At 45.2% G+C, this 19097-nt stretch overlaps 1 protein-coding gene across 3 annotated transcripts in view; it reads right to left on the reverse strand.

Annotated features, from left to right (window-relative positions):
* LOC115167849 (FERM and PDZ domain-containing protein 3-like) overlaps positions 1 to 19097 on the reverse strand; it is a 136420-nt gene that overhangs the window by 25814 nt on the left and 91509 nt on the right. For all 3 annotated transcript variants that reach the window (XM_029722552.1, XM_029722535.1, XM_029722543.1), the window contains exons 2-7: positions 13157 to 13269; positions 11909 to 12069; positions 11588 to 11690; positions 11045 to 11090; positions 7617 to 7721; positions 1486 to 1593 (exon numbers count right to left, since the gene is read on the reverse strand). In XM_029722552.1, coding sequence (XP_029578412.1) covers positions 1486 to 1593; positions 7617 to 7721; positions 11045 to 11090; positions 11588 to 11690; positions 11909 to 12069; positions 13157 to 13197 — 564 coding nt within the window. In that variant the 5' untranslated portion in view covers positions 13198 to 13269. The remainder of the gene's footprint in view (positions 1 to 1485; positions 1594 to 7616; positions 7722 to 11044; positions 11091 to 11587; positions 11691 to 11908; positions 12070 to 13156; positions 13270 to 19097) is intronic.

Genomic DNA, 19097 nt, shown 5'->3' on the forward strand with positions numbered 1-19097 from the left:
CTGACAGTGTCTCCTGACAGTGAAAGCCTGAGAGTGAGTGCCTGACAGTGAGAGCCTGACAGTGTCTCCTGACAGTGAGAGTCAGACAGTGTCTCCTGATAGTGAAAGCCTGATAGTGAGAGCCTGACAGTGAGAGCCAGACAGTGAGAGCCTGACAGTGAGAGTCTGACAGTGAGAGTCTGACAGTTAGAGCCTGACAGTGAGAGCCTGACAGTGAGAGCCTGACAGTGAGAGTCTGACAGTGTCTCCTGACAGTGAGAGCCTAACAGTGAGAGCCTGACAGTGAGAGCCTGACAGTGAGAGCCTGACAGTGAGAGCTTGACAGTGAGAGCTTGACACTGAGAGCCTGACAGTGAGAGCCTGACAGTGAGAGCCTGACAGTGAGAGCCTGACAGTGAGAGCCTGACAGTGAGAGCCTGACAGTGAGAGCCTGATAGTGAGAGCCTGATAGTGTCTCCTGACTGACATCTGGATGTCATTACAATAGTACATCTTGCGTACCAAATGGCACCCTATTCCCTTTTTAGTGCACTACTTTTGACTAGCGCTTGGGTCAAAAGTAGTGCACTACATAGGGAATAGGGTGCCATTTGAGACGTAGCCACAGACATGATAAAATACTGTGAATTGAAGGGAGTGGGCTTCTCAGAACTAGGCCTGTTCTTCATATACTATGGAGAGAGTCTTACCATCATTGACGCCATTAGATATTTGTATTTTTTGGGGGGAAGTGATGGTTACACCCACTGGGCACAGAAGTCTAGTTTTGATTTACATTTGGTTTAGTTGTCAACTAACGTGAATTCAACATGAACTCAACCAAATAATTACCTCTGTCATTGGATTTAGGTTAAAAGTTGGATTCCCTTACGTTGATGACATTTTGAATATCCAATCAGTTTTCTATGTTGATTCCCCAGCATCACATTACTTAATTTTTTTTAATGACGTGGAAACAATGTTGATTCAATCAGTTTTTGCCCAGTGGGTAGTCAATATGTTTGCATTTCATGTGCAGTTTAAATGGGCATGAAAATATATATAAAAAAAAGATCAAAGACAAATATTTGACAGTTGTATCTTAAAGCATAATTGAGAAATAAATAATTAAAGTTGGAACATTTGTGGCATTTTGGGATTACCCAAGCCTCCTTTAAGATGCAAAGCAACATTTGGTGCTATATGAAGCTTTACCGCTTACTCTGTAATATGAGTAGTATTTTACAATCTATTGTTGAACATAATATACTCTTCGGGCATATCAAAGTTCCAGACTGGGATCTCTGGTAGTTTTAGAGTAGCAGAGATCATTTTATACAGATACATTGGTATAGTAGGCAATGTAACCAATCAAAACCCTCCTATTACTTGTGTCATTGAACATCCTGCAAATCACCAGCAGAGGGCGACCATTTTGAATCCATTTTCACATTCACTCTGTTGGTTGGTGATGCTTACAAATTGGATCATGCACTGTATACGTACCCTGACAGTTGTGCGGCTGTCAAACGTAAAGGACTTGATCTGACCATTCTCCAGGAACACCTTCAGCACATTTGGTATGAGTAGCAAAGTGTCGTCCTTTAGCATTGTCTGTGAGAGAGAGACAGAGAGGGTGGGCAGAAAGGGAGAGATAGAGAGAGAGCGGGAGAGAGAAGGAGAGGGAGAAAAAGAGAGAGAGAGTGAAAGAAAGAGAGAGGGAGGGAGAGAAAAAGAGAGGGAGTGGGAGAAAGAGAGAGGGAGGGAGGGAGGGAGGGAGGGAGGGAGGGAGGGAGGGAGGGAGGGAGGGAGGGAGGGAAAGAGAGAGAGAGAAAGAAAGAGAGAGAGAGATGGAATGAAAGAGAGAGAGTGAGGGAAAGAGAGAGGGAGAGAGAGGGAGTGAAAGAGAGGGAGGGAGGGTGGGAGGGAGGGAGGGAGGGGAAGAGAGAGAGAGATGGAGTGAAAGAGAGAGAGTGTGGGAGAGAAAGAGAGAAACTGTAAAACCTGAGTGCCTCTTATAGCAGTAAGAGAGAAAAAACGTAAAAGGTCAAAATCGCACATCAACATGGTACAGTACATCTAATAAACCCCAGAGTAGAGGATCAGGGCTATAATTGAATGGTGTTGGAAGTATGTAACTGTGGAATGTGCAGATAGAAGTACATTCCATCTAAAAGCAGTTAAGAAGGGACCAGGCTGGAGCTTCCAGAGTGCAATGGAGGAGCAATACCTTATTTGAACCGGGGCAGCCTGAATTGGGACAAAACTCAGCTTTAGGAACTCTGCCTGGATACATTGTGCTGTGATCAAAGAGAAGCTTATTACATTTCCTCAATACATCCATTTAATATGTATGCGCCGGTGTTGCAAGTACAATTGGTAGCTAGCTGGCTGAATAGACTATAAAGTGCAGTCGTTACGTAGGCCAGGGAGAACTGCAGGAGGCATGATGACTCAAGGTTATTCTGCTTTTATCAGCCACTCATCAGAAAAGTTTCCTCTGCTGGAGTTGAATTCAGTCCAGGTAGGGAGATGGGGCGTGACCGGTATTCACTCTTTCCGGAGGTACTGTCACCAGGAGGGTGAATGAGGTAAGTGAAGAGAGTTGGTGACTCAAAGCCCCAGTCACACACAGACACATCATCCACTGCTGGTCTGAAAACCACTTAGAGAACAGAGAGAGAGTGAAAAGGCAAAGAGAAAGAGGAGGATGGGGAAGATCTACAATATAGCCCCTCACAGTTACAGTATAGCCCCTCACAGTTACAGTATAGTCCCTCACAGTTACAGTATATTCCCTCACAGTTACAGTATAGCCCCTCACAGTTACAGTATAGTCCCTCACAGTTACAGTATAGTCCCTCACAGTTACAGTATAGCCCCTCAGAGTTATAGTATAGCCCCTCACAGTTACAGTATAGCCCCTCACAGTTACAGTATATTCCCTCACAGTTACAATACAGTCCCTCACAGTTACAGTATAGCCCCTCACAGTTACAGTATAGTCCCTCACAGTTACAGTATAGCCCCTCACAGTTACAGTATAGCCCCTCACAGTTACAGTATAGCCCCTCACAGTTACAGTATAGTCCCTCACAGTTACAGTATAGCCCCTCACAGTTATAGTATAGCCCCTCACAGTTACAGTATAGCCCCTCACAGTTACAGTATAGCCCCTCACAGTTACAGTATAGGCCCTCACAGTTACAGTATAGCCCCTCACAGTTACAGTATAGCCCCTCACAGTTACAGTATTGCCCCTCACAGCTACAGTCAATTCGGAAAGTATTCAGACCCCTAGAATTTTTCCACATTTTGTTACGTTACAGCCTTATTCTAAAATTAATGAAATTGTTTCCCCCCCCTCATCAATCTACACACAATACCCCATAACGACATCACAATACCCCGTATTGACATTACAATACCCCATAATGACAAAGCAAAAATTGTTTTTTAGACATTTTTTAATTTTTTTTATTTACAACTGGTGGACTCAAATCAAGTTGTAGAACCATCTCAAGGATGATCAATGGAAACAGGATGCACCTCAGCTCAATTTCGAGTCTCCTAGCAAAGGGTCTGAATACTTATGTAAATAAGGTATTTCTGTTTTTTTTATATACATTTCCAAACATTTCTAAAAACCTGTTTTCGTTTTGTCATTGTGGGGTATTTTGTGTAGATTGATGAGTACTATTTTTTTAAATCCATTTTAGAATAAGCTTATAACGTAACAAAATGTGGAAAAAGAGAAGGCGTCTGAATACTTTCCAAATGCAATGTAGGTAGCTTAGCGGTGAAGAGCTTTGGGCCAGTAACCGAAAAGTAAAAAATCTGTCAATGTGCCCTTGAGCAAGGCACTTAACCCTAATTGCTTCTCTAAGTCGCTCTGGATAAGAGCATCTGCTGAATGACAAAAATGTAATAATATTGAATATGATGAGAGGTAATGAAATGAATCCTTCAGTAAATTTGAGCATCATTTAGAATAGACTGACTACACTACAGATGTATCCACATAAGATGTCAGCCAGGATACACTCTTACAAAAAAATATACTATCTAGAACCTAAAAGGGTTCTTCGGCTGTCCCCATAGGATAACTCTTTTTAGATCCAGGTGGAACCCTTTTTGGTTCAAGGTAGAACCCTTTTGGTTCCCGGTAGAACCCTTTTGGGTTCCATGTGAAACTCTTTCCAAGAAGGGTTGTACATGGAACCCAAAAGGGTTCTACCTTGAACCAAAAGAACCCTTTTGGAACCCTTTTTTCTAACAGTGTAGTTTAGAATTCCTCCTAGTCCACCGTGGCTTCTCTCTAAGACCCAAGGGAAATGATGGTGGCAGAAGTAAAGGTTGAATTTAGCATAACAGGCTGTGCTGTGTGACCCGAGTGTGGAGCAGAGCAGTGCAGGCAGGGTCTGTCTCCCAAATGGCACCCTGTCTCCCAAATGGCACCCTATTCCCTTTATAGTGCCCCTGGCTCTCATCAGAAGTATATACGGGCTCTGTTTTGGACGCAACCATAGAGAAATGGAGCATTATGAGAGCCACAGGGCTCCTTCCCAAATGGCACCCTATTCCCTACATAGAGCCCTATTGGCTCCTGTCAAAAGTGGTGCACTATGTAGGGAATAGGGTGCCATTTGGGATGCAACCATAGTAGATGTAGTCCTCATCTCTCTTTCCCTCTACGAAGATAAACTCCACATGCTCAGGTTAGGTGGTCTGCACTGATATGTAAGTCCAAACCAATCAATCCCCATTCCCAGCCTGATCCCAGGAGACGGATAGACATGATTAAACACTCTGCAGAAGGGGATTGTTCAATCTTTACCAATCATACACCCAGGGGAGGAGGAGCATCTCTCTCCCTGTATCAGGCCTCCACCCAGGGGAGGAGGAGCATCTCTCTCTCCCTGTATCAGGCCTCCACCCAGGGGAGGAGGAGCATCTCTTTCTCCCTGTATCAGGCCTCCACCCAGGGGAGGAGGAGCATCTCTCTCTCTATATATCTGTATAGCAGTCTACTCTAGGCTATAGGTGAGATCTATGGTATTATCATGTGTGTTACTGATCCCCCTTAGCCCACAGGCTGCTGTGTGTGGGTGTGTGGGTGTGTGTACGTCATGCATGAGGGGATGCTTACTTTCCTGGTAATGAAAGACCACGAGCCAGTAACTCTCCCGTTAGCTCCCTGTTAGAGGCTCCCCAGTTAGCTCTCCTGTTAGAGGCTCCCCAGTTAGCTCTCCTGTTAGAGGCTCCCCAGTTAGCTCTCCTGTTAGAGGCTCCCCAGTTTTCTTTCCTGTTAGAGGCTCCCCAGTTAGCTCTCCTGTTGGAGGCTCCCCAGTTAGCTCTCCTGTTAGAGCCTCCCCAGTTAGCTCTCCTGTTAGAGGCTCCCCAGTTTTCTTTCCTGTTGGAGGCTCCCCAGTTAGCTTTCCTGTTAGAGGCTCCCCAGTTATCTCTCCTGTTAGAGGCTCCCCAGTTAGCTCTCCTGTTAGAGGCTCCCCAGTTTTCTCTCATGTTAGAGGCTCCCCAGTTTTCTCTTGTGTTAGAGGCTCCCCAGTTTTCTCTCGTGTTAGAGGCTCCCTAGTTAGCTTTCCTGTTAGAGGCTCCCCAGTTATCTCTCCTGTTAGAGGCTCCCCAGTTTTCTCTTGTGTTAGAGGCTCCCCAGTTTTCTCTCGTGTTAGAGGCTCCCTAGTTATCTCTCCTGTTAGAGGCTGACCAGTTATCTCTCCACCCCCATATGTGTGTTCCCTACAGGTTGTAGCTTTAGTTTAGGGAAATGTGTCCAGACTGGCAGGGAAATGTAAACTTGTGTGCTCATTGATTCCACTCTTACGACTGGTTAGCAACACACACCAGGGCTGCATCCCAAATGTCATCCTATTCCCTATTTTAGTCATTTTATTTCCTTTTGACCAGGGCCCATAGGGCTCTGCACTATATAACGAATACGAATTGGGATGCATAGAGATGATGTTGAAACCAAGCAGCTGAAGCGTAACTTGTTATTCATAAATTGCACAACAAGCTGTCAATAGGAACAGTGAGAGATAAGCTTGTTGGCTTGACTGTTGAGCCAACTTCTCTGGGCTTTGAGAAGAGAACTCAGCCTGCGTCCAAAATGGCACTATATTCCCTATATAGTGCACTACTTTTGACCAGGGCACATATGGCTCTGGTCAGAAGTAGTGCACTATGTAGGGAATAGGGTGCCATTCGGGACACTTCTTCAGAGCTCAGAGACAGTAGGGAGAGGGCGTTCACAGCCAAGCAGGGACTTTACATGTCCAGCCTAACAGTGTAACACTGCTGCTGCAGCTGAATTCAAATGTGTCTAATGTTTAACAAACATCTTAGAAACAGTTTAGAGGTGCAGCCTGTGGTCTACCAGAGAGAGGGGACATCGATCTGGAGGAGAACAGTTTATAATCAAAAGCTGCACTGTGTTGGACCCAAGGCTGTTTTGTATGATGCAGGTAGTCAGCTACCCAAAATACAAACAAGGTGATGGAGAGGAACAGGATTTTCAGCCATGTTTAATCAGCCGGGAGACAGGCCCAGACCCAGGGTAAAGAGAGAACAAATGAAGGAGAACGTTTTACAGAGAAGTGGAGAAAGAATGAATAGTGAGAGAAATTGTGTTAGAGAAAAATAGAAAGAGTATTAATGATTGAGAAAGCAAGAACAACATAGAAGAAGACAGAAATGGAGAGAGAGATAGAAAGAAGAGTGCAGGTGTGAGAGAAGGATCACCAGCCGAGTGGTACTTACTGAGTCTGGGTCACTGAAGGATCACCAGCCGAGTGGTACTTACTGAGTCTGGGTCACTGAAGGATCACCAGCGGAGTGGTACTTACTGAGTCTGGGTCACTGAAGGATCACCAGCCGAGTGGTACTTACTGAGTCTGGGTCACTGAAGGATCACCAGCGGAGTGGTACTTACTGAGTCTGGGTCACTGAAGGATCACCAGCGGAGTGGTACTTACTGAGTTTGGGTCACTGAAGGATCACCAGCGGAGTGGTACTTACTGAGTCTGGGTCACTGAAGGATCACCAGCGGAGTGGTACTTACTGAGTCTGGGTCACTGAAGGATCACCAGCGGAGTGGTACTTACTGAGTCTGGGTCACTGAAGGATCACCAGCGAAGTGGTACTTACTGAGTCTGGGTCACTGAAGGATTACCAGCGAAGTGGTACTTACTGAGTCTGGGTCACTGAAGGATCACCAGCGGAGTGGTACTTACTGAGTCTGGGTCACTGAAGGATCACCAGCGGAGTGGTACTTACTGAGTCTGGGTCACTGAAGGATCACCAGCGGAGTGGTACTTACTGAGTCTGGGTCACTGAAGGATCACCAGCGGAGTGGTACTTACTGAGTCTGGGTCACTGAAGGATCACCAGCGGAGTGGTACTTACTGAGTCTGGGTCACTGAAGGATCACCAGCGCAGTGGTACTTACTGAGTCTGGGTCACTGAAGGATCACCAGCGGAGTGGTACTTACTGAGTCTGGGTCACTGAAGGATCACCAGCGGAGTGGTACTTACTGAGTCTGGGTCACTGAAGGATCACCAGCGGAGTGGTACTTACTGAGTCTGGGTCACTGAAGGATCACCAGCGCAGTGGTACTTACTGAGTCTGGGTCACTGAAGGACACTTGTTCTGAAAAGCGCACTTTGGGCGGGTTGGTTCTCAGATGGGCCTTCTTAGCTGCACTAATAAAGGCTGACTTAGGTGACTAGAAGAGAGGAAAGACAAAGACATTTAGGGTTTATTAACGGCATTAACAATTCAAATTAAGCAAATTAGAAACGTTTTTATTTCATTTTATGCTTTGAAACCATATTGTTATGTTTGGCAAAATCTTGATTTAGTTAGATGGTTAAATAATTGGGACGTTTTATATGAAAGTTTAATTACATGCCTGGCTGAACATGAGTCTCTAATACAAAGGCAACAAAAAGACTGCTATGTGTTTGGGCATAATTTAACCTTTATTTAAATTCAGTTAAGAACAAATTCTTATTTACAATGGCAGCCTAGGAACAGTGGGTTAACTGCCTTATTCAGAACGACAGATTTTTGTCAGCTTGGGGATTCAATCTAGCAACCTTTCGGTTACTGGCCCAACGCTCTAACCACTAGGCTACCTGCCGCCCCAACAGTGCTTTTGAAACAGACAGTTGATATGAGAAATCCTAATAGTACAGTTGCCATGCAGCCTATAGAGGTGATTGTGTTCAGTAGCACTGCACTGGGAAGGGTTATGGTTCTATGTGGAACCATAATGACTCAAAGAACCCTTTGAGTCCAATGGTTATTTTCAGTTCAAAAAAGGGTTTATTCCTCTTTTAGTGATAATTAAAGGCTATGAAGTGGTGTAAAGTACTTAAGTAAAAATACTTTAAAGTCCTACTTAAGTCGTATTTTTGTGTATCTGTACATTACTTTACTATTTATATTTTTGACAACTTTAACTTTTACTTCACTACATTCCTAAAGAAAATAATGTACTTTTTACTCCATACATTTTCCCGGACAACCGAAAGTACTAGTTACATATTGAATGCTTAGCAGGACAGGACAATGGTTCAATTCACACACTAATCAAGAGAACATCCCTGGTCATACATACTGCCTCTGATCTGACCGACTCAATAAACACAAATTCTTCGCTTGTAAATAATGTCTGAGTGTTGGAGTGTGCCCCTGGCTATCTGTAAATGATGTCAGCATGTTGGAGTGTGCCCCTGGCTATCTGTAAATGATGTTGGAGTGTTGGAGTGTGCCCCTGGCTATCTGTAAATGATGTCAGAGTGTTGGAGTGTGCCCCTGGCTATCTGTAAATGATGTCAGAGTGTTGGAGTGTGCCCCTGGCTATCTGTAAATGATGTCAGAGTGTTGGAGTGTGACCCTAGCTATCTGTAAATAATGTCAGATTGTTGGAGCGTGCCCCTAGCTATCTGTAAATGATGTCAGAGTGTTGGAGCGTGCCCCTGGCTATCTGTAAATGATGTCAGAGTGTTGTAGTGTGACCCTGGCTATCTGTAAATGATGTCAGAGTGTTGGAGCGTGCCCCTGGCTATCTGTAAATGATGTCTGAGTGTTGGAGTGTGCCCCTGGCTATCTGTAAATGATGTCAGCATGTTGGAGCGTGCCCCTGGCTATCTGTAAATGATGTCAGAGTGTTGGAGCGTGCCCCTGGCTATCTGTAAATGATGTCAGAGTGTTGGAGCGTGCCCCTGGCTATCTGTAAATGATGTCTGAGTGTTGGAGCGTGCCCCTGGCTATCTGTAAATGATGTCAGAGTGTTGGAGCGTGCCCCTGGCTATCTGTAAATGATGTCAGCATGTTGGAGCGTGCCCCTGGCTATCTGTAAATGATGTCTGAGTGTTGGAGCGTTCCCCTGGCTATCTGTAAATGATGTCTGAGTGTTGGAGCGTTCCCCTGGCTATCTGTAAATGATAATAAGAATAATACTTATGCTGATTGGAAAATATAAGGAATGTAAAATGATTTATACTTTTACTTTTGATACTTAAGTATGTTCTAGCAATTACATTTAGTTTTGATACTTAAGTATATATATACTGGGTGACTTTCACTTTTACTTGAGTCATTTTTTAGTAAGGTATCTTTAATATTACTCAAGTATGACTTTTGGTTACTTTTCCACCACTGAATGTATGGGAGGCGGCTCATTAGAATATTTTTGGGCGTTGTTTGTTCACAGCTCTTTTTGTGCAACTGTGAGTGAGTGTGTCATTCCATTTGATCAAGTCTGTTGGGTTATTCTATTACGTGTTATATAGGACTATGGCCAGAGATGGTGTCTTGTGAAAGACTCACATATGACCTTGTGTCAACTGCGAACGGTTGACTAAGTCAAGTCTCTCTTCAGGGAACCCCAGCTGTTCAACTTGTTGATAAACACAACAATAAAACCTATGGAATTTGAACAATATAATATGGTGATTAAACCAGATATGATATGTATGGTTCTTTCCATGACAGAGACTGACCAGGTGAAAGCTATGATCCCTTATGGATGTCACTTGTTAAATCCACTTCAATCATTGTAGATGAAGGGGAGGAGGACAGGTTGAAAAATTATTTTTTAAGCCTTGAGACAATTGAGACATGGATTGTGTGTGTGCCATTCAGAGGGTGAATGGGCAAGACAAAATATTTAAGTGCCTTTGTACGGGGTATGGTAGGAGATGCCAGGCGCACCGGTTTGAGTGTGTCAAGAACTGTAACGCAGCTGGGTTTTTCACGACAACTGTGGGAACCATTGGGGTCAGCATTGGCCAGCATCCCTGTGGAACACTTTCAACATCATGTAGAGTCCACGCCCTGACGAACTGAGGCTGTTCTGAGGGCAAATGGGGTGTAACTCAATATTAAGGCGTTCTTAATATTTTGTACACTCAGTGTAGCTCTGTTCTCCGTAAAGGTTCTATAAAGAACCTTTTTTTAATGGTTCTTTATAGAACCTTTGGAAATGGTTCTTTATAGCACCATACAGGTTCCATGTAGAACCTTAAAAAAAGTCCATATAGCACCAAAAAGGTTCAGCCAAATAACCCTTATTTGGTACTATATAGAACCATTTGTATTTAGTGTGTGTGAAGAGTACTTACTGACAATCACGACACACAGTAAAAATAGTGAGAGAGACAGAGAGAATGAGAGAGAGATAGAATGAGGGAGAGCGAGAATGAGTGAGAGAGAATGAGAGAGAGAGAATGAGAGAGAGAGAATGATGGAGAGATACTGAGGGAGAGAGGATGAGAGAGAGATGGAAAGAGAGAGAATGAGGGAGAGATAATGAGAGAATGCGAGAGAGAATGAGAGAAAATGAGGGAGATAGAGAGAATGTGGGAGAGAGAGAGAGAAAATGAGGGAGAGAGCGATAATGTGGGAGAGAGATCTGTATGTGTTGTTGCTTTGAGTGTGAGAGGGAGACATGGAGGGATACAGAGATACAGATGGAGTTTGAGAACTTCAAGGAGAGAAGGCGTGAGAGAGAAATGGTGAGCGAGACCTGTGTATTGTTACCTGGTGTGGCTGCAGCACAGTGAAAACTATGGAGTCTTTGCAGCATCTATAGAGAGGACAGGAAAGAGGAGAGGAGTGTGGAGTGGGTTAGGTAACACCAGGGCTGTGGCATTGGAAGAAACAGTCCTGTTCTTATCTGCTAGACCTCCTCTCTGTTCTCTGTGTTCTCAATGACTCATCTGTCTCATTACGTTTCTATGGAACACATGAGGCTTAGAGACAGACTATTTCTCCATGAATTTAGCCTTCAAACACACAGAACGATCCCCACTGTACTGCTGCTGCTGAATTTACTGCAAATATTCTGCTCTTATGTGTTGTGTGAGTTCACACATTGGATGAACTCAGAAAAACATTCCCACCAAAGCTTTGTCCTGTCAGTGTAGGCTATAGACGAATAACAATCTAGAGACACATTGCATTGGACTCGACTCATTCCTTATCTCCTCCCCACCTCCCACCCCTTACCTTCCTAACCAAACCCACCTCCTTCCTCCCTCCCCCTCCCTCCCCCCTCCCCTGTGGTGATATAAAGGATGTTACCTTACAAGGTCTATGACTCTCTCCCGGGAAGCCTCGCTCACCACCTCCTCATTGATGGCCAGGATCTGGTCTCCAGGCAGAAGCTTGCCGATGGACGGGCCGTCTGGGACAGCACACACACACACACACACACACACACACGCACACACACAGGCAGAGGAACACTTAGTCTATGAGTAACGGACACACAGACAAAGACATCAAACTGACAACACTCATATATCATCTCTCTCTATCTCTTGCTCTATCGCTCTCTCTCTCTCACACACACACACACACACACACACACACACACACACACACACACAGATCACTACCTACCTGCAGAGACGGAGCGTACAATGACTGGTCTCTGGCTGCCTGCTATGAATCCGAAGCCTTGGCTGGGGTGGCGCTGGATGCAGACCTGTCGAGCTGAAGCTGGGCCAGGAGTCAGGCTACCACTGTCCATACCATCCTGGCTCTCTTCTAACATCGCAGGGCTGCACCGGGAACACACACACACACACACACACACACACACACACACACACACACACACACACACACACACACACACACAGGTTAGATACACACTTTTTATATATTTGTGTTTGTCTATGTTTCCGTGACTCATTATGTTCCCTATGTAGGGTGTATACTGAGTAGGAAATGTCCTATTTAGGGTTTATATGGGGTAGGAAATGTCCTATTCAGGGTGTGTATGGGGTAGGAAATGTCCTATATAGGTTGTAAGTCAAGTACTCTATGTAGAGAGAAATAATGTGTTTGTGTACCCTACGTAGGGAGGAAGTGCAGTGTACCTGTCACATGTGTTTGCGTACCCTACGCAGGGAGGAAGTGCAGTGTACCTGTCACATGTGTTTGTGTACCCTACGTAGGGAGGAAGTGCAGTGTACCTGTCACATGTGTTTGTGTACCCTACGTAGGGAGGAAGTGTAGTGTACCTGTCACATGTGTTTGTGTACCCTACGTAGGGAGGAAGTGCAGTGTACCTGTCACATGTGTTTGTGTACCCTACGTAGGGAGGAAGTGCAGTGTACCTGTCGCATGTGTTTGTGTACCCTACGTAGGGAGGAAGTGCAGTGTACATGTCACGTGTTTGTGTACCCTACGCAGGGAGGAAGTGCAGTGTACCTGTCACATGTGTTTGTGTACCCTACGTAGGGAGGAAGTGCAGTGTACCTGTCACATGTGTTTGTGTACCCTACGTAGGGAGGAAGTGTAGTGTACCTGTCACATGTGTTTGTGTACCCTACGCAGGGAGGAAGTGTAGTGTACCTGTCACATGTGTTTGTGTACCCTACGCAGGGAGGAAGTGTAGTGTACCTGTCACATGTGTTTGTGTACCCTACGTAGGGAGGAAGTGCAGTGTACATGTCACATGTGTTTGTGTACCCTACGTAGGGAGGAAGTGCAGTGTACATGTCACATGTGTTTGTGTACCCTACGCAGGGAGGAAGTGTAGTGTACCTGTCACATGTGTTTGTGTACCCTACGTAGGGAGGAAGTGTAGTGTACCTGTCACATGTGTTTGTGTACCCTACGTAGGGAGGAAGTGTAATGTACCTGTCACATGTGTTTGTGTGTCCATCCTGGACCTTGGCCATCCCCTGAGAGGAGGGAGGAGCATGGGGCGGGGTCTCACAGAAAGGAGCTCGGTCTGATTCTCAATCATTCACCTGAGAGAGGTGGAGGATGGACAGAGAGGGGGAGTAGGGAAATAGAGAGGGGGGAGGATGAAGGGATGGAGGGGGAAAGGGAATTATATATGGGATGGAGTAGAAGGGGGAGAAGGAGGGAATAACATTAAAGATTGACGGGAACAGTCACATGACTGAAGCAAATTCCAACAGAGCCTATAAGATTAAAGCCTATAAGACTTGCCGCAGAGTAAAAAACTCAATTGTTATAGGCCAGGGGTATTAAAGTCACCCTATAAGGTCCGGTATAGGCCAGGGGTATTAAAGTCACCCTATAAGGTCTGGTATAGGCCAGGGGTATTAAAGTCACCCTATAAGGTCTGGTATAGGCCAGGGGTATTCAACTCTTACCCTATGAGGTCCGGTATAGGCCAGGGGTTTTCAACTCTTACCCTATGAGGTCTGGTATAGGCCAGGGGTTTTCAACGCTTACCCTATGAGGTCTGGTATAGGCCAGGGGTATTCAACGCTTACCCTATGAGGTCCGGTATAGGCCAGGGGTATTCAACTCTTACCCTATGAGGTCTGGTATAGGCCAGGGGTTTTCAACGCTTACCCTATGAGGTCCGGTATAGGCCAGGGGTTTTCAACGCTTACCCTATGAGGTCTGGTATAGGCCAGGGGTATTCAACGCTTACCCTATGAGGTCCGGTATAGGCCAGGGGTTTTCAACGCTTACCCTATGAGGTCCGGTATAGGCCAGGGGTATTCAACTCTTACCCTATGAGGTCCGGTATAGGCCAGGGGTTTTCAACTCTTACCCTATGAGATCTGGAATAGACCAGGGGTATTCAACTCTTAACCTACGTGGTCTGGAATAAGCCAGGGGCATTCAAATCTTACCCTATGAGGTCTGGAATAGACCAGGGGTATTCGACTCTTATCCTATGAGGTCTGGAATAGACCAGGTGTATTCAACGCTTACCCTACGAGGTCTGGAATAGACCAGGTGTATTCAACTTTTACCCTACGAGGTCCGGTATAGACCAGGTGTATTCAACTCTTACCCTACGAGGTCTGGAATAGACCAGGGGTATTCAACTCTTACCCTATGAGGTCCGGAATAAGCCAGGGATATTCAAATCTTACACTATGAGGTCCAGAGCCTGCTTGTTTTCTGTTCCACCTGATCATTTATTGCATCCACCTGGTGTCCCAGGTCTAAATCAGTCCCTGAATAGAGGAGAATCATCCACCTGGTGTCCCAGGTCTAAATCAGTCCCTGAATAGAGGAGAATCATCCACCTGGTGTCCCAGGTCTAAATCAGTCCCTGAATAGAGGGGAATCATCCACCTGGTGTCCCAGGTCTAAATCCGTCCCTGATTAGAGGGGAATCATCCACCTGGTGTCCCAGGTCTAAATCAGTCCCTGATTAGAGGAGAATCATCCACCTGGTGTCCCAGGTCTAAATCAGTGTCTGATTAGAGGGGAACAATGAAAAAAAGCAGTGGAACTGGCTTTGAGGTCCAGAGTTGAGTTTGAGGGGTATAGGCTATTTGTTGTTATGAAACTACCATCCATTTTCTTTCAATCAAGCTACATTTGTAGCCCAGCCACAAAACAGCATGGCTTCTACACAAGGGCAAAAATTACTATTTTGAAGTTGAAAGATGCGATATCACAGAACACACTCTCCATCTGGGTCCCAAATGGCACCCTGTTCCCCTAGGACTCTAGTCAAAAGTAGTTCACTACATCATTCCATCTGAGTCCCAAATGGCACCCTATTCCCCTAGGACTCTAGTCAAAAGTAGTTCACTACATCATTCCATCTGAGTCCCAAATGGCACCCTATTCCCCTAAGACTCTAGTCAAAAGTAGTTCACTACATCACTCCATCTGGGTCCCAAATGGCACCCTATTCCCCTTGGGCTGTAGTCAAAAGTAGTTCACTACATAGAGATAGGGTGCCATTTGAGATGCGACCTGTCTCCACATCTCCAACACACTCAATAGATCATGTTCTACACTGAACAAAAATATAAACACAACATGCAACAATTTCAAAGATTTTACTGAGGTACAGTTCATATAATGAAATCAGTCAATTGAAATAAATTCATTAGGCCTATGGATTTCACATGACTGGGAATACTAGATATTTAAAATATATATACTGCTCAAAAAAATAAAGGGAACACTTAAACAACACAATGTAACTCCAAGTCAATCACACTTCTGTGAAATCAAACTGTCCAGTTAGGAAGCAACACTGATTGACAATACATTTCACATGCTGTTGTGCAAATGGAATAGACAACAGGTGGAAATTATAGGCAATTAGCAAGACACCCCCAATAAAGGAGTGGTTCTGCAGGTGGTGACCATAGACCACTTCTCAGTTCCTATGCTTCCTGGCTGATGTTTTGGTCACTTTTGAATGCTGGCGGTGCTTTCACTCTAGTGGTAGCATGAGACGGAGTCTACAAGCCACACAAGTGGCTCAGGTAGTGCAGCTCATCCAGGATGGCACATCAATGCGAGCTGTGGCAAGAAGGTTTGCTGTGTCTGTCAGCGTAGTGTCCAGAGCATGGAGGCGCTACCAGGAGACAGGCCAGTACATCAGGAGACGTGGAGGAGGCCGTAGGAGGGCAACAACCCAGCAGCAGGACTGCTACCTCCGCCTTTGTGCAAGGAGGAGCACTGCCAGAGCCCTGCAAAATGACCTCCAGCAGGCCACAAATGTGCATGTGTCTGCTCAAACGGTCAGAAACAGACTCCATGAGGGTGGTATGAGGGCCCGACGTCCACAGGTGGGGGTTGTGCTTACAGCCAAACACTGTGCAGGACGTTTGGCATTTGCCAGAGAACACCAAGATTGGCAAATTCAACACTGGCGCCCTGTGCTCTTCACAGATGAAAGCAGGTTCACACTGAGCACATGTGACAGACGTGACAGAGTCTGGAGACGCCGTGGAGAACGTTCTGCTGCCTGCAACATCCTCCAGCATGACCGGTTTGGCGGTGGGTCAGTCATGGTGTGGGGTGGCATTTCTTTGGGGGGGCCGCACAGCCCTCCATGTGCTCGCCAGAGGTAGCCTGACTGCTATTAGGTACCGAGATGAGATCCTCAGACCCCTTGTGAGACCATATGCTGGTGCGTTTGGTCCTGGGTTCCTCCTAATGCAAGACAATGCTAGACCTCATGTGGCTGGAGTGTGTCAGCAGTTCCTGCAAGAGGAAGGCATTGATGCTATGGACTGGCCCGCCCGTTCCCCAGACCTGAATCCAATTGAGCACATCTGGGACATCATGTCTCGCTCCATCCACCAACGCCACGTTGCACCACAGACTGTCCAGGAGTTGGCAGATGCTTTAGTCCAGGTCTGGGAGGAGATCCCTCAGGAGACCATCCACCACCTCATCAGGAGCATGCCCAGGCGTTGTAGGGAGGTCATACAGGCACGTGGAGGCCACACACACTACTGAGCCTCATTTTGACTTGTTTTAAGGACATTACATCAAAGTTGGATCAGCCTGTAGTGTGGTTTTCCACTTTAATTTTGACTGTGACTCCAAATCCAGACCTCCATGGGTTGATAAATTGGATTTCCATTGATTATTTTTGTGTGATTTTGTTGTCAGCACATTGAACTATGTAAACAAAAAAGTATTTAATAAGATTATTTCATTCATTCAGATCTAGGATGTGTTATTTTAGTGTTCCCTTTATTTTTTGAGCAGTGTATATATATTTCACCTTTATTTAACCAGGTAGGCCAGTTGAGAACAAGTTCTCATTTACAACTGCGACCTGGCCAAGATAAAGCAAAGCAGTGCGACACAAACAACAACACAGAGTTACACATGGAATAAACAAACGTACAGTCAATAACACAGTAGGAAAACATCTATATACAGTCAACGAGAGCATACAGGTTGCAGTGGTGGGTAGTATATGGGGCTTTGGTGACAAAACGGATGGCGCTGTGATAGACTGCATCCAATTTGCTGAGTAGAGTGTTGGAGGCTATTTTATAAATGACATCGCCGAAGTCAAGGATCGGTAGGAAAGTCAGTTTTACGAGGGTATGTTTGGCAGCATGAGTTAAGGAGGCTTTGCTGCAAAATAGGAAGCCGAATCTAGATTCAAATGGTGGTAACAGATACCTTAAGGAGAAAGGTAGGGGCATGGATCAGAAAACCAGTCAGTTTCTGGTGTGACCACCATTTGCCTCATGCAGCGCGACACATCTCCTTTGCATAGAGTAGGTCAGGCTGTTTATTGTGGCCTGTGGATATTGTCCCACTCCTCTTCAATGGCTGCTCGAAGTTGCTTGATATTGGTGGGAACTGGAACACGCTGTTGTACACGTCGTTCCAGAGCATCCCAAACATGCTCAATGGGTGATCTCTCTCTGGTGAGTATGCAGAATTGTGTACATATCCTTGTGACATTGGGCCGTGTATTATCATGCTGAAACATGATGTTATAGCGACGGAGGAATGGTACAACAATGGGCCTCAGGATCTCGTCACGGTATCTCTGTTCATTCAAATTGCCATAGATAAAATGCAATTGTGTTCATTGTCCGTAGTTAATGCTTGCCCATACCATAACCTCACCGCCACCATGGGGCACTCTGTTCACAATGTTCAGCAAACCGCTCACCCACACAACACCATTCTCGTGGTCTGTTGTTGTGAGGCCGGTTGAACGTATTGCCAAATTCTCTAAAACGATGTTGGAGGCGGCTTATGGTAGAGAAATTATCTTTGCAAAGGAGAAATGCTCAATAACAGGGATGTAAACAAATTTGTGCAAAGTAATACGCTTTTTGTGCATATGGAACATTTCTGGGATATTTTATTTCAGCTCATGAAATATGGGAACAACACATTACATGTTGTGTTTATACTTTTGTTCAGTGTAGTTTCTTTCAAATCTTCTGACTCCAGATAAAGAATGTACACGGGATTGAACAGAAGAAGAGAGAGTGTGAAAGAGGATTTGAGGATGTAAACAGAGAGAGGGAGTGTTTACATGCACTGCAGGCCTTTTTTTTTAAAATACATCTGCCAGAAAGCAAAGCACTTAAAATCTGTGTAAGGCAGAACAACTGAATGAACCTAGCTTCTAATGGCTCTAGTGACGAAGAGGCAGCTGGGGTCAACAACAACAACGACAACAACACATTCTCATTTCCAGATGCCTGCGTGGGAGTTAGAGTTAGAGGGAGGGATAGAGAGGATACACATAGATGAAGAGAGATAGAAAGAAACGGTGATATACCATTGTTTTATCCCCTTTTAGTGAGCTGCATATTCTGACAGTGTCTGCCTAAAGATGAGCCGCTGACTGGAATTTGAATGGGACAGATTGCATCTAGACGACTAGCATCAGACACAGAGTGAGAAAGAGGTAAAAGAGAGAGAGAGAGATAAAAGAGAGAGAAAGAGAGAGAGAGAGAGATAAAAGAGAGAGAGATAAAAGAGAGAAAGAGAGAGAGAAGAGAGCGAGAAATAAAAGAGAGAGAGATAAAAGAGAGAGAAAGAGAGAGAGAAAGAAAGAGATAAAGAGAGATAAAAGAGAGAGAGATAAAAGAGAGAGAGTGAGAGAGAGTGAGAGAGAGTGAGAGAGAGTGAGAGAGAGTGAGAGAGAGAGAGATAAGAGAGAGAGAGAAAGAGAGAGATGGAAAGTGAGAGAGGGAGACAGAGATAAGGAAAAGCTAAATGTTATTCAGATACTGATGATCCATTTTACCCACAGTGTCTGGTCTGTGGAGAGGCATCGATAAATACAGGGATGACAAGCCATCAATACATGAGCACAGATGATTCAGTGGAGTCAATGGTTGATATTTAT

Source organism: Salmo trutta, chromosome 3 (genome assembly GCF_901001165.1).
Source record: "Salmo trutta chromosome 3, fSalTru1.1, whole genome shotgun sequence".
NCBI classification, from domain to species: domain Eukaryota; kingdom Metazoa; phylum Chordata; class Actinopteri; order Salmoniformes; family Salmonidae; genus Salmo; species Salmo trutta.